We start from the raw sequence: 21,406 nt of genomic DNA, 5'->3' as shown, positions 1-21,406 counted from the left end.
GAAAACTCACATATTTGATTTCTAGTAAAATTGCTCGTATATTTTCAGTAATGTACAGTATTACATAAAGCATATTAGTAAAGTGTGAGCGAATTGTCTATCAAGTAAGTGAAGAATATAAAAATTATGACGTCAGTATAGACTATTCACAGTACATTTACTCAGTAAAAAATTTTTTGTCATTGCGTAAAGTATAAAAATTTTTGTGTAGAATATTACACTCTAGTGTGTAGAATTTCACATTCTCATGTGTTGATTTAACACACTAGAATGTTGAATTAACATTAGTTTGTGTAAAAACAGTCAGTAAAACAAATATTTGTGTTAAATTAGACGAAAATTTTTTTACTGTGTAAAAATCATTCACAGAATAATAAATTAAAAATTAATTGTAAAGTTATTGCTGTGAGAAGAATCGAAATAAAATTTGAATTGTCTTCCACACAAAAAGTCGATGTATTTTGTACATCTTCAATATTAGCTGAAATCTTTATCAACTGACTACGTTTGCAAATTTCCCGACTAGCAATCAAAACTTTCCTTTGTGGTGAGCTTAATGTTGTCAAAACATTCTGCGGTGCAATATCGAACAGTTTGTCGAGAGAATTGATAAAAGTTTTTTCGGCCAATTGTTGTGCGGGAGATTTTTTGCGAGCTTTATGTACTTGAGTTTTTTGCCAGTTTTTATGTAATTTTTCAATTTTTCCAATTGAACGATGTGAATTGTTTCCTGGTAATGTGAACTTATTCCACACTTTGATAACCTCACACAGAACAAATCTAGCACTTTCGCGAATGAATAGTTTATCTGTTCGATGTTTATAGAAAAATAAACATAAAACATCACGATTCGTGGGTAATTTCAAATCACTTAAAGTTTTTGACTCGAACCCAACCAAGTTAATGTAATTTTTACTTGTTTTACAAGACATTGTTCATCAATAAACTGGTATAATTGTTGATACGATAATGATTCATTAAAAAACCAACCTCAATTAAGGACCAATTATAATGAAAGACAATAGAGTCCTCTAATTGTTGATTTCAAGCGGATAATTGATCAATTACGCAAAAAGTCAATAAATACTCAGAGGGCGTTAGTTGAGAATTCTGTAGAAAATTTTAATTTGACTTTAAACCTCAGCCAGTAATGATAACTCTTTTTAACAGAAAGTGAAACGTTCCATACAAAAGTTAATATTAATATGAACACGTAAATATGGAATATAAAAAATTTTTTTATAATTTAATATGTCGTAAAGATTAGTAAAAATGTAATAAGTTTTACGATGTAAAATTGTGAAAGGTTAGATACGGAAGGTTTTATCCTGGATTACTATGTGACTAAAGTAATTTGTTGAACAATTATGTTTTTTTTTGCAGCAATGGTAATAAATAAATAAATAAATAGATACGAAAAAAAAATAATAACTTAAAATACAATAGAAACGCACAATAAAAATAAAAATACTATCATGAAAATGTTGAAGTATTTAAAAAAAAACATAATTTTTCGGTAATACTCTCTTATGCGAAAAAAGAAATAAAAAACATCAGAAAGGATTAGATTTTTTATTATATTAAATACTTGTTAATCATTCAATTTTCTTATTTTTAATAATATATCTTGTGGGAGTGGAATGTGTCAAATCATTTTCAATATGTTTACTTAATCAGGGTTGTCTTGAGGATTGGTTAAATAACCTCAATAGACTAAAAACGAAATAAATAACAATAATATTTGTTGACTTATTAAGCAAGCTATAATGCAAAAAATTAATCTAGGCTAACTTTTTAGAGAATTAAATATACTTTAAATTTTTAATTGAAATTTGTCATTTATCGTCAATAATTTAGAAAATATAGTTGAAAAATTATGAAAATATGACTTATCAGGCTTGTTACTCTGAGCTATTGCGGAGACAACGAATCTTTCTTATACAATTTTGTAGCAAATTTGATGTACTAAAAAATAAGAACCAAATTTTTTGTATTTTTATCGATGGTTCACTTGAACAAAGCTAAAAATTAGAAAAATAGGATTTTGTTGGTCTGTAACTTTGAAAATATTGATGATACAAAAAATTTATTATGATGTTTTTTGTAGTGCGTCAAATGGACTATAAAATTGTTCTTTGACTTTTTGTTCTATCTTGGATAGTTTAGCTAACAATTATGAAGAACACGAAATTTGGGGAAAATTAATACTGTAAAGCTTTATGAAAAGTTAGGCTTCGATGGTAGCAATATGACCCAATGAAATATTTTGTTAAAAATTTAATCCCAAATGAGGTCTAATAGTTTATTTTATGAAAAAATGAAATCTTCAGGCGTTGCGGCAGTAAAAATGAAAAAAAAAATTTTTTCCCGTGTTATTTAAATGGGAAAAACTTCAGAATCAATGGAGGACCTCTTAAAATTAAAATTAAGAACTCTCTGGACAAGCCTTTTGTTTCGACATCTTCTACGATATTTTGAGCGGAAAGTGAAAAAAAAAAATATCCGATTTTTTTGGCGCACCCTAATGTATATATATATATATATATATATATATATATATATATATATATATATATATATATATATATATATATAGTGTAAACTCTATATAACGTCACTGAAGGGACCGTGAATATTATGACGTTATAGAGAGTTAACGTTAAATAGAGAGAAGAAAAATTAGAGCTAGGAAAAAAAAATTTACTTTAGACTATATTTTTATTTTAGTTATGTGCATATAAAGCAATTTTATTTATTTAACTATTTATTAACAACGCTATTGTGTATAGTCTGTTATTTTTGTCTGACGTCTTTTGCTGCACCAATATTTTTGTTGTATTTTTTTAATTATTTTATTCATATCTTGCGATATTGAGAGATCTTGGTCATAAAGGAAATATTTTTCTAATAATTTAGCTGCTTCCAGAGCTTCTTTAATGCTCGGCGGAGGCTCAAGCTCATCTGTCTCATCTTCTTCATCTCCTTGTTCTTGATCCTCAGTTTTTCTCACTGAGTCCAAAATTTCCTTGTCTGTGAGTGAAGCTGCTGTAAGCAGGCAGTCGTCTACTTCGATGTAGGTTTGAGGGTTTTCCTCAAAATTTCCTGCCACGTTAAACTTTTGAACCCACTCAGTTAATGGAAGGTCGTCATCTAACTCAGGTTCTGTTTCCACCTCATCACTCGTAGAATGAGTACAAAGTCCAGCATGTCGAAAAGAGTGTTGTATAGTTGTCGGTGTCACTTCTTCCCAGGCTTTAGATAAAAAATTTATTGCATGCAGCTTATTAACAGAAGTTTTACCCTCAGATTCGACTAGCTCCATCAATAATTTTTTTCTATAGTGACCCTTGAGGCTTTTAATTACACTCTGGTCTGGCTGCAAGACACTAGTCGTATTTAGAGGGAGAAATACTAACTTTATGTTTTCAAGGTTTGATATAAGCGGGTGGGCAGGGCAGTTGTCAATAAAAAGTAAAATTTTCCGTCCCTTTAATTCTGCATCCCACTTTCGTGCTTCTTCTTCAAAAAGTTGACTGGTCATCCAAGCTGATTTATTAGCTTTATACGTCTGGCAATTTTTTAATGTTCTTGAAACAGCGCGGATTTTTCGATTTGCCTATTACCATCAACTTTTTTTTTCTGTGCCATCCATATTAGCCGCCACAAGCACTGTAATACGTTCCTTGGAGAGCTTTCCTCCCACACACTTTTCCCCTTTATATTTCAGAGTTTTATCTGGAGTCAACTTATAGAATATTCCTGCTTCATCAGCATTGAAAATGTCACTTGGGGTGTATTTTTCTGTCAATTTTGATCACAATCTATTAATCCAATCATAAGTAACATTTGTATCAACACTTCGTGCTTCTCCACTTATTTTACCATAGTTGATATGATGACGTTGCTTGAACTTTCCGAGCCATCCTTCTGATGCTTTGAAAGAAGTTAAACCAAGTTCTTTAGCAAAATTCTCTGCCTTAGCTTTCACGATCGGCCCCGAGATAGGCATATTATTCTGGCGGTGTCGGTGAAACCATGATAGTATAGCTTGATCCAAATCTTCGTACTTAGGTTTTTTTAATTTTTTGGAAGATTTCCCCTTGTCCTCTGCTTGGAGAATTTTTTCTTTATTTTTCCATATTGTGGAGACGGTAGAGTGACAAAATCCAAAGCGTCTGCCAACATCACTTATCTTCTCTCCAGTTTCTATTGCACGTATCATTAAAATTTTTTCGTCAATGCACAGTGATTTTCTTTTATTAGCCATGTTTACAGTTTGAAAGCTTGTGAACAACTAAGAATATGATAATGATAAGGTATAGATAATCCATGACTCCTACTTATGAGTCATGGTCAACAACAGTCTACACGTGCATAAGCTATTCCAATTTGTAAACAAAAGAAAGAATTTGTTAGAAAGTTCGGTATCCATGATGCCACTTAATTGTTGTCGTTATTGAGAGTGAGTGTAATGCTATATAGAGTGTATCGTATGAAAGACAAGCTAAACCAACCAAAAACAAGTGATTTCGACGCTTTAAGGAGTTTGTTGTTATATAGAGTAACGTTATATAGAGTTGACACTGTATGTTATATATATGTATATATGAAAAATATATCAAAATGCATGTAAGTACTCAAATGAAAGCTCTTGATGAGTGTAACATCGAAATGAGCTTATATCTTTAAAAACGTCAATAGTTAAAAAAGTACATTGCAATTTAATAAAATTCATTATTTATTAAAGCAAAATTTTATTTATTTATAGTTCAAAAGTCACGGCAGTCACATAGTGACTGCAACGTTGTGAGTAATTAATATGTTGAAAAATTTTTAAATTAATTTTTTTTTCATGAAAAAATTTTAATAATAAAACTATATTAAATTGAAAAATTATGTAGTTATAATTTCAGTAAATTTAAAATAAAAAAAAAATATTTTATGAAGTTAAAAATATGCTTAATTTAATTAAATATTGAAAAAAATTAATGATTAATTAGTTAATATTATTTTTATAAAATTTTTATACATTTTCTTTATTAAAATTAAATTTTTTTCATAAAAGAATTTAAGCCCATACGTCGAGACATATATGATAAAAATATTAATATAAATATCATTCAAATTAATCCGTTGGATAATTAATTACAGAATTTTTCGTGAAGTCCTTTCCCCTTTTATTTTCTTTTCTATTGAAATAGCGCTGACAAAAAGACCCACCAAAGTTGAATTATTCTCTCAATGACAACTTGGCCTGTGAGTCTTTAAATTAATAACACTAAATGTCAACTCCACTTTTGATCATTAAATTAAATTGGCAAACTTTTTTCATTATACCTCAAAGCATTGACTCGATAAATCATCAGTCATCTTGATCTTCATCTTTGTTATTACAATCGCAAAATAGAAACAAATTTACTTGAGCGGAGGGGAAGAAAATAACAAAGACGAAAATCTTGAATTTAATAATGACAAATTATCGGCGAGTGACATTTTCACCTGAATATATCACGTGTCATTTAAAAGAGAGCTATCATCATCTCATTCTATTTCATAGCTCTTAAAGCCCTTCTGAAAAAGCGAAGGAACCTTTTTTCTTTTTCTTCTTTGCTCTACACTTTACTTATACACTTGTCCTTCTCCAGAGTTCTCTCTTCTTAAACTTTTTCTCTACCTGAAGAGCCGTTCGCGGATCGATCGTCTTTCAATACCCCCATCTATACTAACCCCGCAAACCGTCAGGCCGAGTGCTAAAAGGGAAACGCCTTAATTTTAGTATCATTTACACTTTTTAATTTTTTTAACTACCCGCTTTGTAAATATTTCATTTTTTTGTTATTTTATTGTTCTAAGAAAGCTTACAAATTTTTATTGTCGAAGTGAAAGTATTCAATTACGCCAGCGACCATTGTCAATAAATGTGTCCAAGTATTTCATGTTTAAAATTAAAAAACAGAAGGATTATCAATTTTTAATACATTAATTTATTTATTAAATATAAAATATTATTTTTTTATAAATTTTTTTTTAAGAAATTTTAAATTTATTAATAATTAAAAAATTATTTATTGAAAATTGATAAATATCTTTTTTTATTAATAGCTAATATATATCAAACAAAATATATGGCTTGATATGTCTTTATATGACTTAATACGTCTATATACAGTCTGATATGCTAATATATACCTATATATAATTTTTTTATTAAATTTAGTTTTTAATATCTCCGTTAGGTGGCGTATGGTAGTTTAATCTTCTCACTATAGGAAAGTTCATTTTAAAAATATTTAAATCTAAAATAAAACTTGTTTCTTTGACTCTATTAAGAAGCTTATAAGTTGAATAAAATATTTAACTAATTATTGATTCATTAAACATATTAATTGACGTATATATTAGTGGAAAAAATCAAATTATATTATAATTAAATTAATTGGAAAAATAAAACATAGTATAGAGTAATAAAAAGTATAAATTATTTTTAATCTGTAATTATTTATAGCGTAAGCTATATTTACAATTATTAGGACCTCATTTCTATATTTCGGTATTCGAATGTCCGAATTCTCGGTTTTGTACTGGCGACCGAGTATAATTATATCAAATAATTTATTATTAAACTGTTTAAATTTAGTGGAGGCTAGTGTTACAATTGACCGCATGGAACAAGAACAACGGCGGGCAATCGAGGCGCTGGAGCACTCGCAAGTGCAATAAATTGTTAAAATTATGTAACAGTTTTAAATAACTCGGGTGTGTTTTGACGGGTTAAATAATTACGGGTGGAATAATCGGTCGTAAAATATAATAGTTCTTTTAAAGAAATAATAGCGTGAGGATTGTAAGTCTGGGAAAAAAATCTTTGGAGGATTAGGCTGCGTGCGCATTAGGTTCCGCCGCATAAGAGCTCGCTGGTTCAATCGACCCCGATCGCGTCGTTACAATCCGCTGGTTATTTTTTTGCTGATTGATAACCCTGACAAAATCTCGTCCAATTAATATTTGTGAGCTTTTATACTCTTGTCAAGGGTCTTGACATATTTCTGAGGCTTACAAGGCATTGAATTTTGAATTTTTGCAGATGAGAAAATTTAGGATTCAAATTTAAAGTAATAAATTTGTCGAGCTTAAATTTTTGAAGTTTAAATTTTACTATTATTATTTTTATTTTGGATAAAAATAAAAAGTCATACATTTAAGCTCCCATTGCATAGAATTACAATCCGGCAAAGATAAAAAACTAGTTTTGTTTTTTTATTTTTATTTTTAGTATTTATTTACTTAGTCAGTTAAATATTTGTAGAACTATCGGAAAAAGGAGCTCCCCTAGATAAATGTAATATATAAATGTATATAGAGTGGTGTTATCCAGTAGACCCGATTATTCGGCAGCTCTTAATGCTTCTCCAGGCGGGTTAACGTAAAACTTTTGGTTGCTAACGTCGAGCCCCACCCAGCCGCGCAAAAGAGAAAGAGAATGAGACGCATCCCTGATTTATGAGCCGGCGCCCTAGGGACAAAGATTGGTACTCACTTCCTGGGCCAAAAATGAATGTAGAAGAAGGTGAAACAAAAACTAAAAAATAAAATACGACTGAGAATGAGAATAAGAACAAGAAGAAAAATAAAAAGAAAAAGATATTGAACAACAAGGATCACAGGCGAGAGCTTACTTACTTCCATGATCTTCCTCGGGGACATTTTCTGCTTATCAGTCACGTCCAGAGTTTTCACTTTTACACTCCTATACTTTTATAACCTTGTGTAATAACTCCCGACAAAATGTTTAAATATCGCCGTACTTAATTCCTTTTTTTCCTGGTTATTTATTATCGTAATAACAAACATTATGACACCGCCGTCTGACTATTAATGGCCTTATCTACTCATACACCTTTTTAAATTGTTACGCCTTTATAATTCATGGGGTCGTTTGTCTCAATAATAATAACAGCTTCATGTCGATAAAAATTACTCCAGTTACTTTTTTTCTTTTATAATTAATTGAAATATCAAATTAATGTTTTTTTTTTATTTGACTCTTTTAAACTTTATGTTAATTGTTTTTTTAATAGTTTAAATAGTCTCTAAAATTATCACGGCTGACTTAAAATTGATTTTTCTACTCCTACTTTTTTAATTTATTTATCATAAATTAAAAAAAAATTTTTTTTTAAATTAAGTCAATATTAAATTGATTATTACAACAAATAATCTATATTATTAAAAAAATAAGAAAAATTTTGTGTCCAGGATAGTTATAAGATAAAATCGGTTTTTTTAGTGGAATTCAGTGTAATTACAAATCTCTTGATTTGAATTTGTGCCTTTTCAAGGTTTCATATCATTCTCATCGATAGTCAATTTACGATGATAAGTTTTTAGGCTGCATTCGAAAATTCTCTATCTCTAGATATATAATTAAAAAATTACCTTGCATCTTGTGAACTATTGACAGTTTTAAAGATATAAGCTCACTCCGACATTACACTATTCGAGACCTTTCATTTGAGTACCCACATCAATTTTTCATATATTTTATATATGAATACAGGGTGTCCCAAAAGTCACGGACGCCATTGTAGCATCTGATGAAAAAAATAATTCTGAGACGAAAAGTCCTTAGCCATTTTTCAATTAACCGCATGGATAATTAATTATTAATTAAAAATAATGTCTCTTTATTTGTTAGAGAGAGAGCGCCAGTGTCCAGTAAAATATGTGCCAAACAAAGACACAACTAACTGTATGACTAACTAGTTTCTATAGGCAACGTAGTCACACATATTTACTTACACATTCACACGTGCAAGCATCTTCGTTGGAACGCACTTGACTTGACACTAGAGCTCTCTCTCTAACGCATAAAAGGACGTTATTTTAATTAATAATTAATTATCTATGCGTCTGATTAAAAAATGGCTAAGGACTTTTCGTCTCAGAATAATTTTGTTTATCAGATGCTACAATGGCGTTCGTTACTTCTGGGACACTCTGTATATGAAAAATATATCAAAATGCATGTGGGTACTCAATAAAGGTGTAGATGAGTAGTATAACATCGGGATGAGCTTATATCTTTAAAAACGTCAATAGTTAAAAAAGTACAGTACAATTTAACAAAAGTCATTATTTAATAAAGCAAAATTTTATTTATTTATAGTTCACAAGTCACGGCAGTCACATAGTGACTGCAACGTTGCTAGTTATTTTATTAAATCGAAACAAAAAATTATTGACTTTTTTTATTAATGTCTGACATAAAATTGATTTTTCTACTTAATTGCTTCTTCAATTAAATGTAATATTAATTTTTTTGGATTTTTATTAAAATTTATCAAACAAATAATTAATTTAACATACAAAAAAAATTCTTTTGAGTTTTTTATCAAATTATTAATTTTTAAAAATATTTTAAGTACTAAATTTATCCACGTCTGACATAAAATAGATTTATCTACTCAGTTACTTCTCTAATTTTTTGAACAAACAATTAAGCCACTGTTAAATCGATTAGTATGTTGAATGAAAAAAAAAATTTCTCCACAAACCGCGCGCTGCTAATCAGATATCATCTAGGTAATCTTGAATAGACTATGATTAGACCTTTGGAATCCAACATAAATTCTAAATACACACACACATTTAGTTATAGTTATAATAGTATGAAATCCACGTATGTAGAATCTAACGGGGGGAAATGGATTTCGCGTGAATAAACGAACCATTCGTCTGGATGTTGATGCAATTAATATGCCATTAGTGAGCGATTCGTCAATATGGTACCGCACGAATTGCACCGTCAATTATAATTTGTATCGCAAGAATAATCAGATTTGTCTTTGGCAAAGCCTCTATTCACCCATTTAAATCTCCGAATAAAACACAACCTATTCCTAATTAAATCGCTAAAACTATTCCGTTCTGATCTCTCTTATTTTCTCGGACGAAACAAAATAGTAAAACGGTTCCGCTCACAGGACGCCCTTTATTAGGCGCTCGGTTATTTTTATTTCGGTTTCTGCTCTTACAATTACAATCATCGACGTGATTGCGATAATAGAATCGCTTTGAGAGAATTGTCACACGTGTTTTCCCGGATTCTCTCCTGGGGAATAGAAGGCTACGGTCTCACCGGTGCCGGAAAGGCTACGTGCTGCGGAAAGCTAATCAACGAGTACTTGTTTGGATCGTTAGTTAACTTTAGTCCGTCTAACCAAATCGGCTTCTATTTTAAATGCTTTTTGGCTGTTTGTTCGTGTTTATTTGTTCTGTTACTCAAAATCTCATGAGAATTTTTTTACAAATTTTTTTAATACGAAACTCAGTTTTTATATTTAAAGCTTATAATTTCAAAATATTTTTAGTTTTTGATTTTAATTAAGAAAATAAATTTTTGTATACAAAATTTGGAATTAAAAAAAAATAGTTGATCCTGAAAATCATCCCTGAAGCTTTCTAATATTTTCTTACTCAAAAATTGACCAATTAAAAAATTTTGAGCTCCAAAATTTTTTAATTTTTTCAAAATAGCACACTCATAGAAGGATTTGTTTGTATTAAAAAATATTTGTTAATAGTTAACAAATCATTTATTAGAGACCACTTTTTAGTATTAAACAAATATTTCTTAGTATTTAAAATGATTTGTTTGTATTTAATAAATCTGATGTTCATTTATTAAATATTAAAAAATCTTTTTAAATGCTAAGAAATATTTGTTAAGGACTAAAAAGTGGTCTCTAATATATAATTTTTTAAGTATTTACAAATATTTTTAACTATAAACAAATCCTTCTATCAGTGCACAATTTAGAATATTTTTAAATTGCAAAATCTTTTGAACGCGTCAACCGATTTTGATTTTTTTGACGGCATTTTACTCAGTTTGTTTAGCGCAATAAGTTTATAGAAAGTTTTAAATCGATTAGTACAATATTTTAAAAGTTATTTCAAGAAAACTTAAAAATAAATTTTTGTGAGAATTTAAAAATATTTTATAAAAAAAAATTTGTATTTTACAAAGCATGTAATTTTCTCTAAAATGGTTCGCTTAAAATAGTTTCAAAGTTAGTTAAATATTTAAACACATATACACATATGTATATTATATATTCGTTATAAATTAATAATTACAAGTATATAAAATTTATCTTCATTAGAAAGTTCATTAAATATCCATTAAAATAAGTGCCTATAAACCGCATATTTCATTCCATATTCAAATATATATGTTATATATTAATATATGTAAAAATTATGTATAAATAAAACGTCAATTATATTTTATTGCTCAATATACATGCTTGGTATTCAAAAACTAAATTTCCGAATAAAATTTAATTTTTCATAAAAAAAAAAAATAAAATCGATCACTTTTTTATTGACACATAAATTCATTTAACCATTATTAAGCTTCGACACATCTTCGGGTTCTTAATTAACCTACATTTACTAAAATTTTCCATAAAAAATAATTTTTACGTCAATAAAAAATAGGCTGAGGTTATTATAAATAAATCATATTCTAATTTGGAGCATCAAAATTTAGTACACTTGTTATATTACTTCAATCAAGTACAATCATATTCATAAAAAGTATCTTTTATTATTCAGAAAAAAAATGAGAGTACTATTTACGAACAAAGTAGATAAGACAAACAAAAAACAGGGAAATTCTTTTGTCAGAAAATCGCGGATTCATATCCCGACAATGCCTCTAACTATTTGGATTTGTGTTATAGATTGAGAGTGGTTTGCGCGATCCGCGGCAGCGTGCCAGCGCAATGTTTTTAACGCGAATCATAAAAGCCCGAATTGATTGCCTGAGGGTGGTGGGCACTATTGCATTTAAAATTCCACCGCCCTGCTGTAGTCGTTCCGTTTCATCTTTTGTAACACACTATGGCTGTGAGCGACCATTAACAGCCCATTTTTATTTATTATCATTTATAGATACCAATAAAAGTCAATAAACTTAAATTGATAAAAACAAGCGCTAGTGCTGACACAAAACTTGTCTTTAAACGGAAGGAAGAGAAAAAATCCGATAACAATTATTAACACGAAAGATTTATTGGAACTTTGTATAAGTATCTCAAATATGACAAAATTCCAATAATGTGACTTATTATTTACCGATAAATAAAAACAAGGAGTCATAAATAATCCAAATTAAATTTAAAGTAAACATTCTTCAAATTTTTTATCAAAAAACGCTCTGACCGAGGAAAGAGGAGAAATTAAAGTTAGAGAGACGATAAATCGCCACAGGGCAAGTTCAAGATGTTAAACTTCGGTTTTACTTGTCTCAAAGCAAAGGTTTGAGTTGTAATGTGTGGTAGTGTAGTTAAACTCAACACACTCCTAAAAACACAAATGTCGAAGATTTAGTGGTCAAGATATGCAGAGAAAGAGTGCCAACTCCCGACACTCGAAAGTTCAAATTCATCTTACTATACCCGTTGCAGACAATCAGACGAAGTTAGTTAGAAAGAGAGAGGGCTGAAGAGTGGGGATCAGCGGATTAGGAGTGTGGGAGAAAGAGAAGCGGATTAGAGGGGATGGATAGAGGCAATGGTGGGGGTCGGCTAGGGGTCCGCGGGTGCTCGGGAGGCAGAAACGTTCGAGCGGTAGTTCAGTGTACAACTAGTACAACGTGGATCAATATTATATCCGAGAGAGGTAGACGCACAGACTCACTCGATGAGGAAATTTTTTTGCCACGCCGTTTTCTCTCCTTGGGAAGCGAATACACGTGATACTTTTAGCTTCATAGCCTCATATATATATATGGGAGAGAGAGAGAGAGAGAGAACAACACTTTGCTGGTCCCATATTTTTTTCCACATATATAAATGGTCTCTCGGTGCTCGCTGCAGAAGCTGCAATTGCTTCCTTGTTACCTTTTGTCATGAGTTTTCATCATCGCAGACACTATCGGATTTTTTCTCAGCAGAATCACGGGAATCCACGTGCTTATTCTCGGCAATGCTACCCATCAAACGGAAGCCCATTACTCTTTTTCTTCATCAGGATTTTTTATCATTTTTTTTTACGCCAGCGGCAAAAAATGGTCAGATGTTTATCGAGATTTATTGCTCAATACTTTTAACTAGTACACGATTTTTAATTTAATGAATTTATTTTTTTTTATGGAGGATAATTGAATTTGAATTAAAATATATTATTTTGAATATTTGGTGCGTTAATTTGTAATTGAATGGAGTTTTTAAGTTTGGTAGTTATTTATAAAGGTGGATCTTGTTCTCAAGTTAATGTAATCAAAATTTAGCATGTTAAATGTATAAACGTTAAAAAGTTATAAGAACGAAAATTTTAAACCATAACTTGTGCTCTTAACTTTCCAAAAGTTGTTTTACCCTGATTATAATAAAACTCTCATTAGTTTTCGGAATATCCGCGATCGTCATACAAATTCTTAACCGAAATCTTATAAAAAGTTTATTAAATTCATATATATACGGGATTATATATCCGTGATAAAATTAAACGAAACTTGGTAAATTTTAGATGATGGAAATAGTTCAAAACAACAACAAAAGTTTCGGTACTCATTGACCTGTTGGATATTTAATAATTTTAATTTTAAAATTGTTTTAACTAATAAATAATATGCAAAAATTGAAAAATTAAAGTTTAATTTGTATGAACATTGTAAAAAGTACATTTTAAAACTATAAATTACATGTAAGAGTGTAAAAATTAATAAATACTAGCAATTTTTCAGTCACTATGTGACTGCTGTAACTTGTGAACTATGAATATATAAAATCTTGCTCTATTAAATACTTACTTTTGTTAAATTGCACTGTACTTTCTTAAATATTGACGTTTATGAAGATGTAAACTCATCTCGATGTTACACTCATTAAGAGCTGTCATTTGAGTACTCACACGGAAAAAAAAAAATATTGTTTTAAAATGACTATACAAAATACAAAACTGTTCTAACGAAATTCAATTTGACAAAAAAAAAACCTATTTCCTTAAATAAATAAATTGAGAACTTAATTGTCCTCATATATTTTTAATAATATAGATTAGTAACAAAATAATTCTGTTTGGCATTTTAGAAGGTTATGAAATATGTCAGCGCACTCCACTACTGCGCAACGTAGAGCGCTCCCAACTATACCGTTTGGCTCTGAGAACAATCCCGTAGAGCTCTGAGAGCTCAACAACATTGAGTTATCAGAACTAAATAACATTTTGTTACTGTAACTCTACAACGAACAGTTAACTGTGTATAGTTGTGGTAACTCTACAGTTACGTTACCAGAACGGAATTTTTTTTTCCGTGTAGCTTTTGTCAATGGCTGCATTCAAGTTTACTAAGTTCTTGGCAGATCTTAGCATATCTTGTAGCAACAGCTTAAAATAACTATATTATTTTTTTAAAAAATCTATAATAAAACAATGCAAGGTATATTTATTTAAGTGTGTCTAAAATTAATTTTTCATCCTAGGCGGACGTATGGGGGTTTTTACGCACAGACGACACTCAATTTGTAAATAATACGCGTACCCCATATGAAGTTGCCGATGCTCAACAATTTCCGTTCATTGGCCAAGACACGGCTACTAATGCTCAGCCAAGTATCGGCGTTTTGTATCGGCCTAGCCTCGGTAAACCATCGGCTTTAATGTTTGGCCAAGCATTGGCGATTTGTACTGGCCTAGTCTAGGTAAGCCATCGGCTACCGCACGATATTTATTATAATATAATGGTTTGTGATTTGATTATCAGCCATTGCTTGGCCGATGCTCTGGCTAATTTTTTATTACACTTGAAAACAATTAATACGTGTTAGTCATTACTATTTTGTATTATTGTTTTAATTTAACGTTTGACCAAATTATAAACTAATATGTACTAAAAATTAGTTAATAAATTTTTTAAAAATATCTTACAAGATTTTTTTAGGAGAAAACACCAATTTAAATTATTAACAGTGTTTTTTTTTATAAATATTATATTGATCATTTTTTAGTTTTTAATAAACATTTTTATTATTCAACAAGCTCTATTAAGATTAAATCAACATTTGTTTTCACTAAAACAGATTTAATAAGTAATGAATATTTTTTTGGAGGACTTTTTCGATAAATTTTTACATTACCCAATCAGTTGAACCTATTTCTTTTAGTATTAAAAAATAATATATATTTTAGCAAGAAACTAATGATTTTTAATAAATGATTCATTTACTTACAAATAGATTTATGAATATAAATAAAAATATACAAATATAAATATATATATATATATATATATATATATATATATATATATATATATATATATATATATATATATATATATATATATATATGTACTAATAAATCATTTATTTTTAATGAATTTTGAACTTCTTGGTTAAAAAATGAAGTTTGAAAAAACTAGGAAGTTATTTTTTATTATTAAAATTCAGAAATTGTTCAATTATGAAATAAATAGAAAAATTCGTAACAACAATCAAATTAACTCAATTATACTGAGAAAAATTGATTGTTGAACATTGAAATGATTAAGCTAAGAACACTACACTCAGATCAGTTAGCAGCGCCCATGACACCGCTCGAGATTTCCACGCAGGCGGACCAGGTTCACATCCCTTCACATCCGAATTTTTCCAGAATTAATTTCTATCAACCAGTAGTCCATCACCTCAGAATAATAATAATTCAAAAATAAACAACGAAAAAAAAATTTTTTTAATTATTTTACCTAAAATTTAATTTTTTTGCCTATGCTTGGCCGATGCTCGGCCAATGCTTGGTTACTATGTTCGGCCGATGCTCAGTCGCCTATATCGGCTGGGTGCTACCATCCGATGCTCGCCCAGTCTTGGCCCAACGATATTTCACGATACTCGGCCGATACTTAAAGATCGGTTACCAGTCTTGGCCCAGTCTTGGGCCGATCTTCATTTTTTGTATGGGACGCGCCAGTATCTACTGGGCTGTATAGAACTTTATACAGTCGAGGACAATGTCACGCAAGCGTCACCAATCTCTATACAGCCGAGTAGCTTACGTTTCAACTGTCATTTTAAATTAAAAAGCGCACCTTTGACTAACTTCAAGACTTTCATGTATTTTTATTTAGAGGATTAGAGGGTTATGGCGTCGTATGCTATTTATTCATAAATTGAGTATCCCCTGCACGTAAAAACCCGCATACGTCCACCATAGGACGAAAAATTTTTTAAGCACCATGGGCAAGCCACGCGTAAATACGGTCTCGGCGATAATTATTTGCAGCAGGGATATAAAGCCTCGGCCCTATCGGGCCTCATCCTTATACTATCCCTGCTGAAAATATTTATCACCTCGACCGTATTGGCGCGTGGCTCGCCCAAGGTACATAAATAACTATTTTGGTAGATAAAGTCAGCCCTGCTCAGAACTTAGTAAACCTGAACGCAGCCAATATATGTAGTTTCGTCAAAACAGGCAACTGTTTTGTTAACGTGAGGATCTGTATAGTAGAATTAATTAAATGTAACGATAAAATAATGATATGGATCGTTACTTTGATGATCCGCTGTACAGCTGAATTGGCTATACTGCGTATATCTCTAAAAAAAATGACTATACGGCGTATAGTCAGAATATTGATACGTATTCTTATTCTAACGATCTTTTTTTCTCCGTGCACATGCATTTTGATATATTTTTCATATATACATATATATTTTAAAGATATAAGCTCATCCCGATGTTACACTCATTAAGAGCGTTCATTTGAGTACTCACATGCATTTTGATATATTTTTCATATATATATATATATATATAAATATATGAAAAATTGATGTGAGTACTCAAATTAAAGATCTCGATGAGTGTAATGCCGGGGTGAGCTTATATCTTTAAAAATGTCAATAGTTCACACAAGATACAAGATCATTTCTTAATTATGTATCTAGAGATAGGGCATTTTCGAATGCAGCCTAAATACTTGTCATAATAAATTGACTATCAGTGAGAATGATATGAAACCTTGGAAAGGCACTAATTCAAGTCAAGACCTTTAGGATTACTTTTCTTCATTGCTTTAATTTTTATTTTCTAAGAAAACTAGGGTAGAAGTACCGTTTTTGGCCACCTTAGTACCGTTTTTGGCCAGTTAACATTTGAATTAATTTATAAAAAATTATAATGTTATAATTATAATCATATTTTTGTTGAGTTTTAAAAAATTTATATTAAAACAAATTGAGTTTGTAATGGTTTATTAATATAAAAATTCATTTCTATCGTTTATTTGAACAATAAATGGCCACAAACGGTACTTCTAATACTCTAAATATATTATTTTTTTCGATTGTAAAAAATAAAATCCCTAAAATTTTAATCACTATTTTTTTTCATAAGAAAATTGAAATTTTAGGACCGAATTTAGCATGAAAGAAAATTCAAAATTTTCCACAAAAAATTTCACTATAAATTCTTTAAAAATCTTTAATTTTTAATTTTTTGACTTCTTGTCAACGTAATAATTTTTTACTAAAAAAAATCCCGTCAACTGACATCCTCTTCTAACTTCGATTAACCGAAGTAAGTGTAGGAGGACCGAGAGCGTTAAGTCAACAGTTTATTGGCTAATGATTTTTCTATGACGTCCGAGAGCAATTATGTTTACTGTGGGGTCATTTGAAGACTTCCGTCTGACTCGGCATTCACTGCCGACGACAATAGAGACGTCAGTGAGATGATAGAGAGGGTGTAAAAGGAAAGGGGTGGCTGGCTGGCGGGTTTAAAGTGACGATAGAGCTGCTGCAAGAGCAGCGGTAACAGTTGAGCTCGAATGCTTGTCAGTATTATACAGAGATGAAGCTCGTTTGTGCTTCAAACTAACAGTTTCCTCAAAGTTAACAATGTTTCTCTGTCTAGCCCCTCATATCCAATTCACCCTCACCCTCGGCCTCTTATGCTTGCATTTCCACCCGACGGTATACTTCTATGTGTGTATCCGCTTGATTCCATAACATTTCCATCGTTTCTACTACTATTACTCGATTACTCGCTTCGTATTTCCCATGTTTATACCCTCAGGGCTATTGTACTTTTCACCTTAACTCACAACTGTTAGTTTATCATAAAACTTTTATGTATAATACTCGGTGTCATGTATTAATTAATTTTAAATCACTTTCAATAATAATTACTCGTTAACATTTACCCTAAAGTTTATTGAGATTTGGTTTTTTGTTCAAGTACTTGCAATTAAATAAGACTTTATTGATATTTTTTATTTTTAATTTCAAGTGTTGAAAATACTTCAATTATTCAGTAATAAATTTAAAATTAAAACTATCAATTATTTCACGTTAAAAAATTTTTTAGCTAGTTTATTAATGACATAAATTTCATAAATTTTTTATTGAATCTTAAAAATTTTCTTTTAAATTATTTATTAAGTACTAATTGAACAAATTAATACATTTTTTATATTTAACTGAACAATTTTTTAATTTAATTTAAAAGTAAATATTTGTGAATTTTTTTTTTAATTAACAAAAATTTTTTTGAGCTATTTATTGAGTTTCAATTAAACAATGAATCAATTTTTTAAAATAAAAAAATTTTTTTGAATCAATTTATTAATTATTGACCTAAATTTTATCATTTGTTTGATTAAAATTTTTTTTCTGGTATTTATTCAATAAAAATACCAATACTGGAATAATTTATCAATTAATAATTACAAAAAAAATTTTAATAAATTAATTACTTAAATTAAATTTAATAATTTTTTATTTTTAAGTCAGATTTAATATTCATGATCTTTGATTGAATTTTCAAAATATTATTAAATTATTTATCGAGTAAAAATTCAAATAATAAAAAAAAAATTGTATTTCTCAATAAAATTTTTAATCCTAAAAATGACATTTACAAAACTGAAGTAGACTTGTGATATTTAACGAATGAAATAAAACTACTTAAAACGATAGTCAATCATACCTTAATGAACCGTGACACATTAAAATAACTAAAAGCGTAAATTTTTCCGTCGCATTTATTATAAATGAACTTTACTAGCGATAATTTAAAAAACTATAAATGTCAAGTCTGTAAAAATAAATCAATGGCTCTCTAAATAATCCTAATAATGATAATAATCACAAATTGACATAAGCAGGGATTAACATAAATTTGTGTGAAGCAATAGAATATAGAATAATTGAAGAGGGTTATCGGAAAACAGAGATCTTTGAAGTTAATAGCGGTTTTATCTTTGCTAAAACATCCTGGGTAATCACTAAACTCCCAATTACATGATGTGGCTTCAAATGATTACACGACGTCAATTCCCGTTTGTAAGCAATCACGTTTGTGAGAAGGTTCGCTATCGCTCAACACCCCTCACTGACTCACATAACACACCGACTCTTACACACACTCCCACCCACTTGTTCGGTCGCCATCGCGCTCTCCGTCACCGGTATCCTCATCGCCGATCATTGGTGATATTCTAACGCAATGGATGTCACACAACCCGATGTCAAGGATAATACCATCGTAACATTCGCAATCACTCGTTACCTATATGTCCAAGCTATCGCTCGTTTAATCATTCCATCTATTGCAACAATTCACAAGCGAGCTGTACATACATTTTTCGACGCTACACCAATTCCACTTTATCCACCGTTTGTTTTTTCTCTGTTTAATCGACTGATAGTTTTTTTATTTCCGTTTCACTTAATTAAAAACAAAAACCTATCCAAGATCTGAAAAAATAGTCAGCTGATTTATATTTGTCTCTACTTGTTAGTTTTTTAACTTCCCGCTAAGAAAATCGAAGATTTTCAAAAATCGGGAAGTTATTGTTTTCGACCCGTTTTGCAAAAATCGAGTTTTCATCAGATCTCGACGTTTGAAGGTCACAGGAAGCTTCCCTGACTATCCCCGCAAGGTTGTCACGGTGTGTGTGTGTGTGTGAAAGTATGTGAACCGCTTATAACTTTTGAACGGCTTGACCGATTTCATCGCGGTTGGTGCCATTCGAAAGGGCTTGACCAAACTTAGGTTTTGAAAACTATTTGGACCGATTCAGATCAATAAATTTTTAGAAATCTTCAAAAAACTGAAAAAAAAATTTTTTTTTTAAATGTGGTTTTTTTGGAATAACTTTTAAACGGCTTAATGGTTCAATTCCAAAAACTAATCAGCTCTTAACCTCAAAAAACCACGTCGATCGCCACCAGTCCGGTCAAAATCGGTTGATTCGTTCGAGAGATATCGTGAATGAAAGAAAACCGAAAAAAGTGTTTTTTCGGAATGACTCCGAAATTCTTAGCGCGATCAATTCAAAATTTAAGATTCTTTGTGAGGCTTGAAAAACTGCGTCGAATGCTGCCAACCGCGTGAAAATCGGTTTATTCATTCAAAAGTTATTGCGGTTTAAAAATTCAAAAAATAGTGTCTTATCAAATCTCTATCAGACTTTTGAGCTCGAAGAGCTCAAAAGCATAGGAAAGCAATCTCTTTGAGCTCGGAGAGCTCAAAATAACCCATAAATTGTATTTTTGAGCTCGAAGAGCTCAAAAACGTCATTGGTGCAATTTTAAGCGCCTAAGTATGGAATTAGCGGGAAGTTGCAGGGATGGCCTTCAGGGTCAACCGTTTTCCTAATTTTTTTATTTTATTTCATTGATTTTTAAGGAATTTCATCAAAACTTTACATTTTCTCGCATTAGCTCTTACAATTGCGTAATATTTGTACACGGAAAATTTTTTTTGTTAAATTGTTTTGAAACTTTAAAATTATTTTTTTGAGAGTTTAATTCGATTATTTTTTAACTAGCAACCTTACAGTCACTATGTGACTGCCGTAACTTATGAACTATAAATAAATAAAATTTTGCTTTATTAAATAATTACTTTTGTTAAATTGCACTGAACTTTTTTAACTATTGACGTTGTTAAAGATATAAGCTCATCCCGATGTTACATTCATCAAGACCTTTCATTTAAGTTCCCTCATGCATTTTGATGTATTTTTCATATATACACTGATAAAAAAATTGACTTGACTCAACAGCCAAACTCTTGAACCAAGAATTCAATTTTGAAGAAAATGATTTTCTTGAGTCAAGAAAATAAACTCTTGAGCTAAGAAATTATTCTTGGTCTTCGAAAATTTTCTTGAGCCAAGAATTTATTCTCTTGACTCAAGAAAATTATTTTCTTCAAAATGGAATTCTTGGTTCAAGAGTTTGGCTCTTGAGTCAAGTCAATTTTTTTGTCAGTGTACATATACTAGCTGTTACTCGCTCGTTCTGCTGGGCGCTTTATAGAATTGCATTTTTAGGTCTAGACTTGAAATTTAGTTAGAGTATGTTTTGACTTGCACAGATTCCAAATT

The 21,406-nt window shown here is 30.1% G+C and overlaps 2 protein-coding genes across 2 annotated transcripts in view; one reads left to right on the top strand and one right to left on the bottom strand.

Moving 5' to 3' along the window:
* LOC123260515 overlaps positions 1-21,406 on the top strand; it is a 98,789-nt gene that overhangs the window by 23,713 nt on the left and 53,670 nt on the right. The gene's annotated exons all lie outside the window — the stretch shown is intronic.
* LOC123261888 (tigger transposable element-derived protein 4-like) lies at positions 3,657-4,316 on the bottom strand. Its single transcript, XM_044723751.1, has one exon. It carries the CDS (start codon positions 4,265-4,267, stop codon positions 3,815-3,817), a length of 453 nt encoding a protein of 150 aa, XP_044579686.1. The 5' UTR covers positions 4,268-4,316; the 3' UTR covers positions 3,657-3,814.

Source organism: Cotesia glomerata, linkage group LG3 (genome assembly GCF_020080835.1).
Source record: "Cotesia glomerata isolate CgM1 linkage group LG3, MPM_Cglom_v2.3, whole genome shotgun sequence".
In the NCBI taxonomy this organism is placed as follows: domain Eukaryota; kingdom Metazoa; phylum Arthropoda; class Insecta; order Hymenoptera; family Braconidae; genus Cotesia; species Cotesia glomerata.
The sequence above is the reverse complement of the archived record's forward strand: the minus strand, read 5'-3'. Positions and strand labels throughout refer to the sequence as shown.

Bases quoted from the DNA above. Each gene is read 5' to 3' on its own strand.
- LOC123261888 (XM_044723751.1), bottom strand. From the start codon at position 4,267: ATGGCTAATAAAAGAAAATCACTGTGCATTGACGAAAAAATTTTAATG.